General features: G+C 42.9%; 1 protein-coding gene across 1 annotated transcript in view; it reads left to right on the top strand.

The window, feature by feature from the left end:
- Nucleotides 1–14,909, top strand: part of LOC102430703 (zinc finger protein OZF-like) — a 51,582-nt gene extending 36,673 nt beyond the window's left edge. The window contains exon 2 of the mRNA XM_006105661.3: nucleotides 11,252–14,909. Coding sequence (XP_006105723.1) covers nucleotides 11,252–12,813 — 1,562 coding nt within the window. The 3' untranslated portion in view covers nucleotides 12,814–14,909. The remainder of the gene's footprint in view (nucleotides 1–11,251) is intronic.
- Nucleotides 14,910–18,813: the final 3,904 nt, after the last annotated feature.

Genomic DNA, 18,813 nt, shown 5'->3' with positions numbered 1-18,813 from the left:
ATCATTGTTCTCACATTATCCTCTGAGGAGTTGTTTTAGGTTCTAATTCACCAACCTACAAACTCCTTTTTGTCCTCTGTTCTGGTTTATGATCTGTTAGTAAAAGTGTATTTTGCTTCTGTACCTTTAATTGTGTGGGTTATATTCATTGCCTGGAATGATTTGAAAGCATAGTTGTGATCTGTCACACTCAGAGGTGAACAGATATGGTGAACAGTTGGGTTTCCAAAGTTTCTGTGCTTTGGAAGGCACATAATAATGACAAAAAATCACTCTTTGGCCATTATTGGTTTATTTTGTATTGCTGACCAAGCCCTTTAAGGAAAATTTGCATGACTTTTTGGTTCTAATTTTTTAGCCTGGTGCCTGTATTATTGGTGAGGTCAATGATCATCCAGAAAAAGAGTCCTTTGTTGTGCTTCTGTGAACAATATGAATTATATTCTCTGTTCATAGTGTGTCTTACATACTGCAAAGGAGCCCTGATCCATGATGTGTGAAATTTCATAGGCTGTTTTCATTTGTTGTAACACTGTGAAGTGCAACTAATATTAGGACAAAGACTGTTTTCATATAGTGAGTGGAAGAGATGGCAGTATATTGGATGGAAATTGCTTCTTTTGAACATTATCCACAAATAACCCTGTCCTGAGGCTTGTTTGTTCTTTGTGTAGGTGAAGTGATTAGTAGTGAAAAGAATCCAATGGTTTTCGGGATTCTCTGGGCCCCGCTATGGTGTTCACTTCAAGGTTATCTATCACAACAGGCAAGAACTCAAAGCTAGAGGGAGGATCATCGTGTAATTAGTCCCAGGTTGTGTGTTTTGTGACATTCTGATGGCAGTAGTCTTCACTTCTTGACAATATTTGCTGCCGCTGAAGCAAGAATTATTCAAGAAATGAGAGAGATGGTCATGTCTATATAGAGTTGCCATTTTAATTTTCTAACAACAGAGGAATCTCTGTGTTTTTATTTGGAACCACATTTTGAGGCTTTACTTAGGTATATGTATAACTGACATGCAATGAAAAGCACTTTTCTAATGTATTCTATTTGGTGAGGTTGACCAGATAGATAAAGCTCAGAAACAGTCACATGTAAAATATGCTTCTCTGTTACCCATACCCATGGTGGGGCAAAAGTGTGCTTACAGTTGTGAGTATGCAAAACATAGAATTTATTTTCTTATTTTAGATAACTATCTATACTAATAAAAGGGTAATGTGCTAATTAGACCGGATCAACCAGACACATTCTGGACATCTGGCTTCCTTCCAGACAAAGCCATGGTGGTAGCAGCCAAGGCAGAGGTGGTTAGGGGCGTTCAGGCTTGAAGGGGAGCAAGCAGTTATGGGTGAGATCAGGCTGACATGGGGGAGCAAGCAGTTAGGGGCGAGTTCAGGCCTGTGTGGGGGAGCAAGCAATTAGGGGTGAGTTCAAGCTGACATGGGGGAGCAAGCAATTAGGGGCACGATCAGGCCGGCACTGAGGAGCAAAGCAGTTAGGGGGCAATCAGGCCAGCAGGGGAGGTCAGTTGGGGGCCATCAGGCCGGCAGGCAGAGGCAGTTAGGGATGAACAGGCAGGCAGGTGATTGGTTAGTAGCCAGCAGTCCTGGATTGTGAGAGGGATTTCTGACTGCCGGTCTGGCCTAAACCAGGAGTCAGACATCCACTGAGGGGTCCCAGATTGGAGAGGGTACAGGCTGTGCTGTGGGACACCTACCCATGCATGAATTTTGTGTACAGAGCCTTTATACAGTATATATAAAAGGCTAATATGCACTGTCCCCTAGGGCCGTGGTCGGCAAACAGCGGCTCGCGAGCCACATGCGGCTCTTTGGTCCCTTCAGTGTGGCTCTTCCACAAAATACCACGTGTGGGCACGCATGTACAGTGCAACTGAAACTTCGTGGCCCATGTGCAGAAGTCGGTATTTTGTGGAAGAGCCGGTATTTGGTGGAAGAGCCACACTGAAGGGGCCAAAGAGCCACATGTGGCCTGTGAGCTGTGGTTTGCTGAGCCGCGGTTTCCTGACCCCTGCCCTAGGGTGTTTGATAAAGAGACCAGGAGTTCGATCACTTTCTATGACATGCCCTGACCACAAGGGCGCATCACAGAATGAAGGAAGGCCATGGCTGGCAGCCTGCAGCAAGGGAAGAAAGGCCCTGGCCAGCAGCTGGGGAAAGAATGCCCCGGCTGGCAGCCAGAAGGCCCCAATCAGCCCTGATCACTGGCCAGGCTTAGGGACCCTACGCATGCATGAATTTCGTTCACTGGGCCTCTAGTTTTATATATTTAATACAATTTATTAATGATTTTTAGACAGAATGGCAGAGGGAGAGAAATAAACCTGCCTCCTGCACATCCACTACTGCAGATACAGGTGGACATGTGTCTTCATCTGGAATCAAACCAATGACCTTTTAGTGAACGTGATCATGCGCAATAATATAAGACACAGTAGCCATGAGAGTTTATACTTTTATTATTATTTACTATCCGTTGTATTATTTTCAATACTAACAACTCTAATCCTAGTTTTGCACACCCTGTAATTACCTCTTGCCCTTTTAAAATCTTTTGAATTCTCTACCCTCCATACAGCCATTGATTTACCTCTTCTTACAATAGATTAGTTCATATTTTCATAATTTTATAGGCACTATAAGGTGTATAATTTTTAACAAACACTGGCTTCCTTCTTGCTACACAGGTATTTTTAGATTAAACAGTACTATTTATGTAAATAGTTAATTTTTTATTGGTAATAATATTGTATTTTATGGATATCCACTTTATCCATTGATCTGTGGTTATTTGCACGTTTAGGGTTTTATAAATAAAACTGCTGGGAATATTGCATTCAGTTCTTCCTACAAGTGTATGTTTTACTTATCTAACTGTTGCAGTGTCATGAATGTGTTACATTTTAAGATATGCAGATCTGTGATCTAAAATGGTCATTCCCTTTGCTGTCCCACCCACCCACAGTAATGAAATTTCCAGGTTTTGCATTACCCTGCCAGCACATGTGATGGTTATTTTTTTAAATAGTAGGCCTGGAAATGAGTGTACTGTTAACTTGTTTTTGTTTTAATAACATTTCCCTAAGAATTCTTGATGGTGAGCATCTCTTCTTACATTAATTTACACTGTCTTTATCTCCTTTGTTAAAATGTCTGCTCAGGATCTTTTGCCTACTTTGTAAGTTAATTTATTATTAATACCAATATGCGGACAGTGTAGCCTCTAAGACATGTGTTTGAGTTTCACTCCTTCCTCAACGACTCAAGTGACTTCTTTGCCATATGGAACCATTGGTTTTCAATTCTAGAAAGAAAATTGTTTTTCTCAATTTTTATCCTATGGACAATTAATAACCCACTCATACCAGACACTTATAACTTTAATCTGCATTATTAACATTCTCCACCAGTGTTCTTTAAGTCTAAGCATTTAATAACACATTAAGTGAAGTCTAGATTTGTACTATTTCTCAATTTCCCTGGTACAAATACTCTCATCATCACCAGGTTCAAACTGCCAAAATGATGATATGGAACATGGACATGATAAGATATTTCAGTAGTACGTGGTTATATTTTATTTTCAGCATACTGGTCAAGTAGTAATAAGTGTGCTCAAGAAAATTTATAATAAAGTTTTGGGGCTGTAACATTTAGCCAGTCCTAATGTTTATGAAGTACCAACTCTACTCTCTAGGAGGCATTGATGTTGATGTCAGCCTAATATTAGAGGCCAGACCTCTGTTGTTATAGACACATGGGTTTGACTTGTGGTCCTTCCTTTTATTTACTCTACAATCAGGCAATCTACATTGAGTCTCTGAGCCTGGATTTCCTCTCTATGAGATAGAAGTTTAAGCCATCTCATATACACTTTTTAAACATGCCCTTTTGGTGTTTCCATTCATGCCTGCATTCCTGAAACCAAGTTCCTCCTACCCTTCTCAGTGCTTCTTTCTTGGCATATAAAATAACTGATGCAAGGACACATTCTGCCTTTAAGATAGCTTATTTGAAACCTATCCATATGAGGAAAATACTTATGAAACCACATGAATTCAATTCCAGCTTTCCATCATTATCTACCTGATGGTTGTTCTTGTACCTATTTATCCGTAGGTACCTTAGTGGGTTACTTCACGTAAAATACCTGATATGTCTGGCCGTGCCCAGATAGCCATTTGGTCAGAGCATCATCTCAATAACGCCAAGATTGTAGGTTCCATCTCCAGTCAGGGTCCAAGCAAGAAAATTTCTGACCAACCCAGGAAAGCCCAGGCTAATCCACTGTAGGAAATTACAGGAACAGCAAATTAATGCATCTCTCTCTCCCTGTTTCTCTCTGTCTAAAATCAATATACATGTTTTATTCTCCAAGTCAGTCCACACATGTGAATACCAGCACAGCTCAGGGACGTCAGGGACCTGCAGCCAGAGTCCCCATGATGGTCAAACATGCAATGACCCAGAAAACAGTATGGGAGGTGCCCTGCTGTCAGTGTGGAGGGTGGGGAACTCAACCTGAGCTGCACAATCACCCCCAGGGCATGATGACATCTGTGCTCCCTGAGACTAAAACCTAAGGGGCCAAGAGTAGATCTGGGTCTTGACATGCCCTTTGTGGTTTCTGCCCCCTCCAGCCAGGAGTTGAGACTGGGCTGTTTCAGAATTCAGGTGGTTGAGGAGCTCAGATTCCTCTCAGGTGTCAAGGCTGTGAGCAACAGTGGCAGCTGGGCAGGTGGGGATGGGCAGGAAAAAAGCCCAGGGCAATTGGCAGGGAGAGTTGGTGCTGGGCCATATGTATGGCATGGAGGCTGCTCTAGTCCCAGCACAGGTTGGTGGCCGCTCTGTTCTTTGCGGCCACGGTTAGTTGGCAATGGAACATAAGTTACCAGGGTAGTCATGACATGGGGGTCAGCATGTCCTTCAAGAAAACTTGTGACCCAGGAAGGGCCAACCTAGTCCACTGTAATGAGGTGCTCCAGCCATTGACCGGCCCAGGGAGGGAGAGGAGCTGTCTCTGCAGAGGCTGATTACCTATCTGCCCAGCGTGATGTGCTGCAGGCTGCTGAGATTCAGGGTCCCCTTGTGGGATGCAAGTGTTTTGATGTTTAGCCACTAAAAGTTGTAGATATTTATCAGTCTAAGGAAACAAAATGGTCCTCTTCTTTCCTCATTGGGTAAACATCCACCATGGCCTGGCTAGTGTGGCTTAATGGTAAGAGTGTCAGCCTACACACATAAAGGATGGTGAATTAAATTCTTGGTCAAGGGCAAGTACCTGGGTTCCAGGTTTAATACATTGCAACTATTGGGGACTCATGAAGGTGAAATCCAGTTGATATGTGTTTCTTACTACCAAATTTCTGTCTCTCTCTCTCTCTCTCTCTCTCTCTCTCCATCCCCACTCTTCCACTCTGAATAAAAATTAATGGAAAAATATCCTCTTGTGAGGATTATGAATAACAAAAATAGGGTGTGTTTTTTTGTTCTTTTTGTTATCTTCAACCACAGGTTGAGAGAGAGGTAAAAGTCCAGGATGACATGGCCCAGCACCAACTCTCCCTGGCAATTGCCCTGGGCTTTTTTCCTGCCCATCCCCACCTGCCCAGCTGCCACTGCTACCCTGACAAGGGTCCTGCCCATCCCCACCTGCCCATCCACCACTGCTACCCTGACAAGGGGCCTCTGCCTGCACAGCCCACCCCTCCTTGTGCTCTCTTGCCTTTTCCTGGGATGTTCCCACTGCAGCTTGGACAAGCTCTGTTTTTCCTAGGAGTTGGCAGAGAGGAGCCCCAGGCAAGGTCCTGGGAGGGATTTGGGTTCTGTGTCTGTCTGAAAGGAGCTGGCCAGGGTTCTTATGTCTCCATCCAGAGGTCTCTCCAGCCTGCTCCTCCCCATCCCCCAGGCACCTGGCTCACTGCATCTGCACCTACTTCTGTATTTGGGAGAAGCCCATGATGCTTTGGGCCCACAACCCAGTTCACCTTGGAAAGTCCTGCCTGTGGCCAGCACACCCACACCCCTGAAGTTTTGGTATTGTTTGAGCCCCCCTGCCACCCCCCTGCCCCCCCCCCACACACACACACACATGCACACACAGCCATTCCTGAAGGTAGTATGGATTTTCCAGCAAATGGTGCTGTTTTCAATTGTGAGAACATTCTGCAATGCAAGCATTTCCAGAAGGAGAGGCTTGGTCTCAACATGGTACCATTTTGAGGGGGGTGGGTATGGTTGGTGTGCCCCCCTCCTTAAAATTGGCCTGTGCAGAGCACCCCCCTTCCCCTGTGGTGAGGTGATGAACCCTGTACTTTTTGGGAAAGTGTGCAGCTTGGGTGTGTTGTTTAGGGAGCAGAGAGTTTGTGGGCTTTGCATAGGGATGGTGAGGGTATTTGCAGCCAGAACATGGGACAGGGTCCTTGAGTGGGAGTGCTAGGGAAGGCTGTTGGCATTACAACTTGAATCAGGCTGTATGGAGGGACGGCAGTCAAGGGCGGGCTCAGCTGGGACAAATAAGGACTGAGGGCCTATACTGTTGAACTCAACTGTTCCAGGCTCTGGAAATACAAAGTCCCCTGGCTTTGGGAACAAGTGTCCTAGTGGACAGTCCACAAACAGTGAATCAGGATCATCAAGACAGGTGACAAAAGCTCAGGGGGAAGGTGAAGCAAGTCAGTAGGGTCCTCCCTGGGAAAGTCTGGGAGAGGTGATAGGCTCCAGATGGGGCTTGAAATGAGGTCATTATGGCTGGTTTTAACAACCAAGATCAGAACTCGGGGTCATGACTTGGTGGTGTACACTGTGAGAGGACATACCTTTCTCCTCAAAGTTTGCCTCAAGCCCAAGGCTGCCTTTAGAAGGGCTGGTGTATGGCCCCTTCATTCAAAATCAGTGTCCAGAGGGAAATTGACAAGACTGAATGCAAGTAAAACATCCAGTGGCTTAAATATTTTTGCTTATTTGTAAGTAAAAGTATATCTGTAAAGTACTTTAGTATATGCACCACAAAGATAGTTCTCCAGAGGACAGTGACCAATAAAGACATTTATAAGGAGATGTGACGGTAAGCATCCTCAGAATATCAAAAAATCTGGCTGAAAGAAACCATAATGTGGCAGGAGATGTAAATGATGAAATACTATTTGAGATAATGAGGAGCCTTAGACATTTACAAGACATCTGTATCAAGAAATCATCTTTAGAATCCGGCATCAGCCTTCACGTGTTCTCAATGGGACTTTCTTCTTTAAGAAAACTGCAGTGTGGCTTTGTCAGGCTTTCTATGTCACTTACAGTGTTTTTAGACCTTAGCAACCTAGGTGTCTCTCGGTAAAGGACAGTTTCTGGTTCATCACAGGTTCACACACAGAATGACTGGAAAACACAGGTTCGACAGTGATGTTAATATGAGCCCTTTTGCTCTCAGCCTCACGTGATGGAGCACTCACCTGGGTAATGCAAAATATTTAGAGGTTTGGAATCAGAGTGGCCTAAGCCACTGGAAGTGGTTTCCAGGCTCTCAACAGACCATTACTTTCCAAAAATTACTGCAAATGCAGCATTGCTTAATGGTACTGGTGTATGGAGCTTATTTCAGGGCCCCATACTCTTGTGATCTGTGAGATAGTGGTGTCCTGGATTGTCCTGCCTCCTCCAGCCTTTGTATCTGGGGACCTTGATGAGACACCAAGCCCAGAATTCTAAGTACATGACTAGGGTTCTATGAAGTGATCCCTGTTTTTGACAACCAGTGGAATGAGAGGTGAGAGGTCCTTCCAGGCATAGGTGTGTATATGTGCAAAGGCTTGGGGTGAAGACCGGGCTCATTTAGGAACCAGCAGGTGTCCATTTTTTAAATTAGGAACTGGTCACAGTGAGACAGGTGTCAGGTCTAGAGGAGCTTGTGATAACTGGTCATCTGTTCTGCAGGTGATGGGAGAATGGGAGGTTTGGAGCAGCAGAGGCAGGTGATCTGACCTAGGCCTCAGTAGACTTCCTGTGGTTGAAGCATAACAAGCAACATGGGTGTGAAGGAAGTGGTAGAAAACCTAGCATGGAATCTCTTGTGATAGCTTTGGTGAGTGTGATGGTAAATGGCCCAAGATGGTGAATGTGGAGGTGAGCAAGCAGTTGGATTCTGGATCGCTGTTTTAGGTGTGGCCAACTGGATTGTGTACATTTGAGGTTGAGAGAGAGGTAAAAGTCCGGGATGACATGAAGGTCTGCATTTGGCAGCTGGAGGTATGGAAGCACCATCAACTGAAATGCACATATTCAGAGTAGAAGTGTAATGTTCATTGGGGGTATTAAACTTTTATTTTCACCTGTTAGGGTGTGCAATATTTCTGAGAGCAGTTCATGAGCCTCTGGAACTCTGAGGAGCAGTTCAGGATGAACACTTGGCTAAAAGATAGTTGGGAGTATAGGGATCTGGGTGGAGTTGTAGATCTTTTTTTATTACTTTATTTCCTGTTTAACTGGAGACCAAAGAGCAATTCAAACAAGATGAGACTGCAGCTGTTGCATATTTACTTGTGAAGCACACACCAGATTGTGTTGAGAGCCTTGGTGTGGCCTGTGGTGTGACCAGTAGTCTGATTGATTTACTTACAGGCATGAGTGGTCATATGTGAGACACATTGGACCAGGAACAGAGGGCCATAGGTAATGGGACTTGGGTGAGTAAGGCTGCACCTGGTGAAGGGACATCAAGTGCAGCATCCGAAGAGGTAGGCTCTGGATATCTGACATTTGATGTGGTTCTCAATAGGTGAGGTTGAAGGAAACAACAATCAGGGAGGGAGGTCATCAAAGAAGGACTGAAGGCTGCCTCAATGAGTGTGGACTATGAGAGTTGGTGTAGAACTTAATTCTGTTTGAATTTTCCAGGCATTCAGAAAACCACACATGCTGAGTAATGAGTAGGAAGTCAGGGAGATGACCATGGGGGCTGTGACTGTGATAGTTTAGGTGTGAGAGAGTTATGGTAGAAAGAGTGATGTGTACTTGGAGACGGCATGTGCATTCTTGGTGCAGAGCCCCTGACATTGACATAAGAGGGAATAAAGGTGGAATTCATTTTTGGTGATGTCTGGATAATATCTTATGGTGAATTTCCGATTAATTCCTGCAAAGTGGGTCTATTATGATGCATTCTTGGTCCAGAGATTAGGTGAAATATATGTGCACACCTGCCTTTTGTGGTGGAGGGCAGTTACAGTGATAAATAGAAATGAAATAGCATACATTTGTGTCATCTAGGCTGTCTTTGGGATGGATGAAGGGTAAGAGAGAAATACATTACTGAAGTGGTTAAATGGAGTATTGGAAAAGAAGATTAAGAAAAATCTTCCAAGTCACGACATACTTTCGTTACCTTTGACATTGTGCCTATGAGAATGAAGCTGTGTGAGAGAAGTGTGGTTCAAAGACTTATGTGCAGAAGGCAGTGCAAAGTGATGACCTCAGCACCCTAGGATTGGGGTCAAAAGGGTGAAATTCGATGCCAATATGTTCAGGGTCTTGGAATAAGAATCTAGGGAACGACAGGTTATTGCCTGACAAGAACAGTGTTAAATCACTCACACTCTCATTATGGACATCTATCCGTACACTATGTTCATGACACCCACTATATTGACAAGGGGCAGTGCAAACTACATGTCAGTCCTATTGAACAGGTATCTATATGCTCATTTGCCATTGTTGTTGTGGGAAGACACAGCATCAGTAGGAATATAAAGAGAGAGTAACTTGGATGAAACAAAGGCCTGATATCTTCTCTGTAGTCAGAAGTAGAGGGAGCAGATGGATATGCAAGTTGGGGTGTATGATGAATATAAATTTTAGGAGAGAAGCTGATAATGGGCTGAACTGTCCCCATTATGACAAGATATGAACTTTGAGGATGTGGCCATTACCTTCTCTCCAGAGGAGTGGGGAATCCTTGATGAGGCTCAGAGACTTCTGTACTGTGAAGTGATGCTGGAAGTATTTGCACTTGGATCATCTGTAGGGAAGATCCTCACATCTCTCCTAATGGTCTGAGGTGATGCCCTCTCTTCCTTTATATTCCATCTGTAGCTTTCTCCTAAAGCCAGACCATGGGCTCTGAAAACTTTCCTCACTCTGATATGAAATGTGCTATGGATGCCAGTGCTGAGCTGTGTGGAGAGCCCTGAGGAATAGACTCCACAAACTTCTTTAACACTATTTTCCTCAGAAAGTGCAGGATGTGCCTGGGCATCAGGAGTCTTACAGACAGCTTAATGAGTTCCACTTGCTGTTTCTCTCCCTGGGAGGCTGACTATATTTAGGTCCATGTCTTCCACCTCTGCAACCTTCCTCTAGATAAAGGTCCTGGGTGATTGCATGTGCCAGGTTATGGTCTTTCCTCACATTTACCATCAACTGTTCTTGTAAGACCCTCCTTCAATTGTTGTTTGTACTGTTACCTTCCCTGAACACTATTGCAAGTGGAATTGCTCTGGACCAGCGATGGCAAGTCACCTTTGTCATCTTTCATTAACACCTGGGATATTTAGGTTTTATGTATTTGTGGAGAAGGTGGTGAGGGAGAACACTAGTTTTTTTTTCCCCACAGGGTGAACATGCAGGATGGTCTCAGAAGAGGCCTGGCCCTAATGACTGGCAACTAGTGGAATACATGACACAAGGGCTGTGCTCAAATTATACCAGGAACCAGAATGATTTCATCAGTGTGTAGATGCAGGTGCCACTGCCTACACCTCATTTTTACCTTTCCTTTCACATATTTTACACTTTCTGACTTGTCCTTTCACCTGTGTCTTCCTGGCTTCGGTCTATGTTCACCTTTGTGGCATTTTTACAGCACCTATTCCTCTGCACTGCTGCCTCTGCAGTATTCTTCAACTTTGACTTGCACATGTGTTATGAGGTGAACATACATGCTTAAGTATGTTTCAAACTCCAGCTACTCATTTATTGAATTTTTCTTGGAATAAGACATAAGCAAAAATCTGCAGAGCTTGCCTATGTCACCTGCAGACAAGCCCTATGAACAGTTTATGATCTTCAGAGTCCCAGAACTTTAAGAATCCTCTTATGAATGCTTCCTGCACATCACTTTTGTTCAGAAAATTGCATGGAGCCAAGGTGTCTTGGGCAACACACCTTTGTAAAGGAAATTCCCCTTGTCACCACAGTCATCATTCATTTCCTCATTATTTTTCTGTTTTCAGGTTGTTGGCATCAAAAGGATGATGATGAGGCCTGTTCTGAGCAGAGTGTATCTGTAGGAGGAGAGTCACAGGTCAGGTTCTCCAGAAGAGCTCCAGCAACCCAGAAGACCCATATGTGTAAGCGGTGTTTTTCAGTGTTAGAAGATATTTTGCACCTGACTGAGTTACAAGCAGCACACTTTGAACACAAAGGCTTCTTCATTGAGGCACATGTGACAGACTTCTGTTTCGGTGCAAACCCTCACCAGCAACAGAGGGATGCCAGTGGAGAGATATCCTGCAAAGAAACTATGGACAGGCCCTCATTTGCGACCAGGTGTAGCTTCTATATATCAAAGGTTTCTTCAAATTGCAGGGAATTTGCGGAAGACGTCCAAGCTCCCTCAGAGCTTCTCCAGCACCAGGCCACTCTCAACACTGAGGAGACACACTGTGGCAGTGAGGTTTCACAAGAGTTCCTCAGAGGAAAAAGTCAACACCAGGGGCATGAATGTGAAAAAGCTGCCAGCCACAACCAGAAAGTTGTTGAATCACAGGGTTTATTTTCTGGAGCACGGATTTATGAGTGTAACAAATGTAGGAAAATTTTTAGACAAAACTATAATCTCATTCGACATATGAGAGTTCACACTGGAGAAAAGCAGTTTGAGTGTACAGAATGTGGGAAAACTTTCAGTCAGAAGTCTGGTGTCAATACACACCAGCGAGTTCACACAGGAGAAAAGCCATATGTGTGTACAGATTGTGGGAAGTCATTCAGTAAGAGCTGTAACCTCATTCAACATCAGAGAATTCACACTGGAGAAAAGCCATATGAGTGTACAGAATGTGGGAGAACTTTCAGTCAGAAGTCTGATGTCAGTAAACACCAGCGAGTTCACACAGGAGAAAAGCCATATGAGTGTACAGATTGTGGGAAGTCCTTCAGTAAGACCTCTAACCTCATTCAACATCAGAGAATTCACACTGGAGAAAAGCCATATGAGTGTACAGATTGTGGGAAGTCCTTCAATCGGAGCTCTCACCTCATTAAACATCAGAGAATTCACACTGGAGAAAAGCCGTATAAGTGTACAGGTTGTGGGAAGTCCTTTAGGCATAATTCCACCCTCAATAAGCATCAGAGAATTCACACTGGAGAAAAGCCCTATAAGTGTAGTGATTGTGGGAAGTCTTTCAGATATAAGTCTGATGTCAAAACACACCAGCGAGTTCACACGAGAGAAAAGCCTTATGAATGTAAAGATTGTGGCAAGTGTTTCAGGTATAGCTCTACCCTTATTCGCCATCATAGAGTTCACATTGGAGAAAAGCCATATAAGTGTAGTGAATGTGGGAAGTCTTTTAGGCAAAATAGTCACTTCCTTTTCCACAAGCGAGTTCACACTGGGGAAAAGCCTTATGAGTGTACAGATTGTGAGAAATCTTTTAGTCAAAAATATACCCTTAAAAGACACCTGATACTGCGCACTGGGGAAAAGCCTGAAATGTGTAGGGAATATTTCATTGTTCTTACTCAGAATAACAACACTGAAGGAGATTCTATCTTACAGAAACCTTAATATAATCCCTTTTTATCAGGATATACACTTTGCTAGATTCCTCATGAGTTTCAGGTAAAAGTGAGGCTTGAAGGAGCTGCTTGCACTGCTATCCTGCCCAGGTCTACTATCTGATTGATGCCACTGTGAGTGATTGTGGCTGAAGTGATTTCCCCTCTACCACCTGACTCACCTGAACATTGTGAACCAGTCACAAACCCTGCGTGCTCTCTTGTGCTTAAATAAATTCTGAATATTCTGAACTCTTGGCAGGATCTTCATTCCTTTGTCTCTGACTATGGAATGGGCCTGTCCAGGGTTTTTCCAGAACACACATCCTCAGCAAAGAAGTGGTACCTATTTGAGAGAGTTTGTGGTTTTTCACATTATGCTGTGATGATTGACTTAGATTCTATGTCACCAATGAGAACACCACTGGCTCTGGTTTATGATATTTTGGTAAAAATGCTATTTTTTTCTGTTGTACCATTAATTGTGTTGGTTCTATTCACTGCCTGCCAGTATTAGAAAGCACTGTTGTGATCTGTCACCATGTAGATATGAACAGATATTGTGGGGACATTAAAACTTCATTGCTTCAGAAGGCAGAGCAGGATGTCAAAAAATCACTCTGTCCAAAACCAGCTTATTTTCCATTGTTACCACAGGCCTTGAAAGAAAGATGGCATGACTTTGTGGTTGTAATTTGCATCCCAGTACCTTGGTTATTGGTGAGGTCAATGGTCACCCAGAACAGGAGACCTTTGCTGTCCTTCTGTAAACAATATGAACTCTGTTCTCTGTTCACAGTTTGTGTTATATAAGTCTCAGCAATGTTTAGGGGAGCTCCTCCCCATGTACTGCAAAGGAGCCGTGTGCCATGAAGTACAAAATTTCATAGTCTTCGGACGTTTGTTGTAAGGCTCTGAGGTTAAACTACTATTGAGACAGAAACACAGTATTCATAGGGTTGGGAGAGACTGCAGTAAATTAGATGGAAAGTGTCTCTTTAGACATAAATGCAGTAATATTCCTGAGCCTGTGACTTGTGTGAACTTTGTGTACAGACATTCTGAGCACCTCCAGAAGTTTTTCCTGTAGCTGAAGTCATTGGCAGAGAAAATACGTTACGGTTTTGTGGATTCCCGTGGTCTCTGTATGGTGTTCACCTCATGGTCATTTCTCAATTTCTAAGAACTCAGGCCGGAGGAAGGATAATCCTGTAATCAGTCCCAGGATGTGACTTTTGTAGCCAGTCAACATTTCTGCTTATTCCGATGGCAATCGCTTTCACTGCTTGTCAATATTGGCTGTCACTGAGACAAAGCTGTTCCTCCCAGGAAATGAGAACAGACATCCAAGGAAGTGCACTTTCCTAATGTGAACTATTATTGAGCCTTAACATAGAAATAAAGCTGTGAAACCATCACATATGAAATAATCTTATCTGTCACTCATAAACAAGGTGTGACAAAAGTAGACTAACTCTTGTGAGTACACAAACCACAAAGTTTGCTCTTTTAAAACATTTTAAATACTTGTATTTATATATTTTAGGAAGCGTGAAAGGCAGAGAAAGAGAGAGAAATGTCCATCAGCTCCTTCCTGCACACCCTCTACTGGAGACCCAGGTGGGACTGTGAAGTGACCTGGAATTGAACCAGGACATTTCAGTGCACTGCATGACACCCACCCAACTGAGGCACATTTGTGGGAGCAGATTTTATTCCTTTGTTATTATTTATTAGTTATTATTTTCCATAGCAACAACTCTAAACCTACATTTCCCACACACTACATTTTCCTCCTGCCCTTTTATAATCTCTGTTTATGAATTTCCCAGCTTTTCATGCAATCATTGATTTTTCTTTATAGTAAAATAGTTCATATTTTTTATACTTTTATCGGCACTATGAGATGTGTACTCTTTTCCACAGACCAGTTTCTTCGTGCTACACAGATATTTTGAGATTCAACACAAATGCTTATGTAAATATTGAATTTGTTTTGTTCCTGAGTAGTATTGTTTTCTATGGATAACAACTTTATTTATTGATCTGTCTATAAAATTGGTTATTTCTAGGTGTGGAATATTATAAATAAATCTGTTTGGAATATATGTTTTCAGTTCTCTTTATTGATATATTTTTACTAATCAAACTGTTGCAGTGTAGGTGAATGTTTCACGTTTTAACTGTGAACTACATTTACTTTGTCTTCCCACCCACACACAGTATATAAAAATTCCAGTTTTTCCTCAACCCTGCCAGCATATGGAATGGTTAATCTTTTAAAATAGTAGGCCAGGAATTGCATATAGTTTTAACTGGCTTTCATTTTAATCCCACTCCCCTGAGAATTTTTGATGTTGAACAATTTTTCATACATTTACTGTTTTTAAATTGTCTTTATCTACTTTGCTAAAATGGATCATTTTTTTGCTTATTTTTAAACAAATTTATTGTTTTAACCAACATAAGGATAGGTCACAATCTAAGACATATGTTTGAATTTCACTCATTCCTCAATAACTCAAGTGACTTCTTTGTATATGGATCTTTAAGGTTTGAATACTGGAATGTAAATTGTTTTTCTCAGTTTTTATTCTATGTACTATTTAAATCCATGTGTATCATATGCTTACAGATTCTACCTGCATTGTTAACATTCTCCACCACTCTTTTATAAATCTCAGCACTCAATAATGCAGTAGTGAAGTCTGTGTCTATAACCTTTGTTAATTTCCCTGGTAGAAATACTCATCATGGTGAGTTTCAAACTGCCAAAATGATGACACTGAACATGGATATGATAAGATATTTTCAACAGCAAATTATTATATTTAATTTTCAACATACTGATGCGGTAGCAACAAATACCTTCAATAACTTTCATAATAAAATAGTAAAATAATTGGGAAATGGAAAGTTTTAAACATTTCTTTAAACTTTGATTTACACATAATTGATTCTGAAAAATATGTTGAAACATATTTTTTCTTTGTTTCTGAGAGGTTAGGGAGAGGGAGAGGAAGATGCATCACTGATGAGAGATAATCATTGGTAGGCTGCCTCCTGTATGGCCCCTGCTGTCATGGAGCCTACAATCCAGTCAAGTTCATTGACCAGGAAACTGAAGATAGTCACTGTAGCTGGTTAGGACAACCAGGATCCAAAAGTGTGGTCATGGCTGTGCCATAGGCCCTGTGGACGGGCTTGAACTTTTCATCAGGAGGCCTCACAGTTTGTCTTCATCCCAGGCTCCCTTCTGAAGGGTAGATGTGCAGCCCTTTCAGCAGCATCTCAGAGGGAAATTACATAACTGAATATAGATAAAAAGTCCAGTGGCTTACACATTTGCTTGAAAGTGTATCTGTAATGTACTTTAGTACATTGACCACAGGATAGTTCTCCAGAGGAAAATGACAAATACACAAGTTTACAGGGAGTCAGTATCAATGGTAAGCTTCCACAGTACTTCACAATATCTTGCCAAAGTTCACAATAATGGGGCAGGATATGGAAAAGAAGAAATATTTGAGATAATGAGCCTTAGACATAATACATCTGTCTGAAGAAATGAACTTTAGAAACCCAACATCAGCTCCAAGAGGTTCCCAGGGGATTCCCCTTTTTAAGAAAGACTGCAAGACCTGGACAGCTCTTTCAGTGGTTAGGGCTGTGGATCAAGGAGCGAATGGTCTCTGTTTCCATTCCTGGTCAAGGGCCCAGACCTCTGTTGGGTGTTTATCTTTAAGCCTAGTGCAGAGCAAGTGAGGTAGACATCTCTCTCTCTCTCTCTCTCTCTCTCTCTCTCTCTCTCTCTCTCTCTCTCTCTCTCTCTCCTCACTTTCTCCCACTATTCCACTGTCTCTAGAAGTCAATGGGGAAAAATACATCCTAGAGTGAGGGGGAAAATGATAAAGAAAGACTGCAAGTTGGCTACTCATGCTTTCTGCTTAGTGTTTTTAGACATTAGAAATGGGGATTTCTCTAGGAAAAGCAATTTCTAGTGCAACATGGGATCTACACTCCCCAGTATTCAAAGCTATGTTGGGATCCCTCGGAATCACCTCACATCGATGAGTTAAATTTTTCACTCAAATACTAACCTAAGTTAAAAAAATAAACATTAAATTATTCAGAAACCATTGGGTATTTTTGTGCTTACATAAAAGCAATGAGAGGATCATGACTATGACACAGATTGTGTAGGATTATTTTGAAATTTGTGGTCTTGATTCTATTAGCCTCTTATGTGAAAGAAGACAGGCTTCCACTGAGATCAGATGATTCTGATAAATATTCTTTATATAGATATGTTTTATTTATCAAGCTTTTACGGTATAGGTGAATGTTTTACTTTTTAATACAACTGGGCTCAGAGGAAATATGCACCCATATGCACTGGTTCTGGATCTTGCCACCCTTCCCAGACTTTCTCAGGGAGTCCTGCAGTGACCACCCTGGTTTCGCTTTCTGGCTGAGCTCTTACCACCTGTCATAGCAATCCTGCCCCATTGTTTTTGGGATGTCCTCCTCTAGAATGTCAGCTCCCAATGGCAGGGGATTTGATTCTTCCCTCATCTAGAACAGTCAACAGTGTCCACTCCCTTCATCCTTACTGATCATAGCTGTGCTTGCCCTTGACTGCTGCTTTCCATCCAGGCTGATTCATGTTTTCAGGTGCTTATGGGTGATACAGGATAACACTGAGGGGTCAACTCCTAGGTCCAAGACTCCCCCATAGGAATCAGCACCTGGACATCCCTGGAGAGGCTGGGAGAGTCCTGTGAGACTCCTGTCCCTGAAGAACAGGTCACTCCCTTGCCCATGTGAAAGCAAGGCTGATGCTTAATAGAGGAAGGTGCCTGGGGCTGCTGAGAGCATCACTTCCTAGCTTCAGTATCCTGGTAATCTACTGGGTGTGCATGGCCATCTGGGAACACTGTGACCAGGAGGAGGAAGCAACCCCATGCTCTCTCCATTGGGGGTGCAGAGAACTGTGGTGGGCCTGCATTTAGCACAGGTTCATGCACAGAATGAATAGAAACCATAGGATCGCCATTGACGTAAAGGTCAGCATTTTGTACCATGAGCCCCAATGGGTGTGCTCACCAGGGCAATGCAAATGACAGAGAGACTTGGAGGCAGGGTAGTGACTGATGTTAATGTAAAAGGATGTGGATGTGCCCTAGCCAGTTTGGCTCAGTGGATAGAGCATTGGCCTGTGGACTGAATCGTCCCAGGTTCAGTTCTGGCCAAGGGTACATGCCTGGGTTGTGGGTTCAACCCCCAGTAGGGGGGCATGCAAGAGGCAACCAGCCAATGATTCTCTCTCATCATTGATGTTTCTATCTCTCTCTCCCTCTTCCTTCCTCTCTGAAATCAATAAAGAAATATATTTAAAAGAAAAAAAGAACATGGAATGCTGGAATGCTTGCAGTCCTGTACCTTTCCCAATCAACTCCCTTAATATTTGTGTCTTCACCCTCACCACAGTGTGGGAACTGAGGTAGCCAGGGATTTAAGCAGGTCACACTCAGAAGTGGTTATATGTTTACTGCCAATGAACACTAAACAAAATCCTTTTTTCGAAGTTCACTCTTTTGAATCTTGCTCATGATGGCTTACGGCAGCTCAAGGACAAATTGTACCTGGATGAAGAGAAAGTGAACCATTCTGACTGAGTCATGCGGTTAATTCCTACTAATCCCCACTCTTTTCCTTTGCCCCTGCAAAGTTCCTCAGATTGATTGGCACCATGTGGTTGCCTTCATGGGGCCCATCAAGTTTGTCAGGTTCCCCCCCTGACCCCCTGAATTTGACTGCAGCCCCATGATATGCTTTGACCAATGAAAGGTGCTGGGAGTGAAGCCTGAATTTTCGAACACAAGAATCTGGAACCATAGACTGACCACTCTCTCTGTTCATCTCTATTAATACCTAGCAGGTACCTACATGGTGGCTGCTCCTTTATCCTGGTCATTTGAGAACCAGGGTGGATATATGACACGACTAA

The sequence above is a fragment of the Myotis lucifugus genome, unplaced genomic scaffold (genome assembly GCF_000147115.1).
Source record: "Myotis lucifugus unplaced genomic scaffold, Myoluc2.0 scaffold_711, whole genome shotgun sequence".
Taxonomy (NCBI): domain Eukaryota; kingdom Metazoa; phylum Chordata; class Mammalia; order Chiroptera; family Vespertilionidae; genus Myotis; species Myotis lucifugus.
This window is presented reverse-complemented; position numbering and strand designations above follow the sequence as displayed.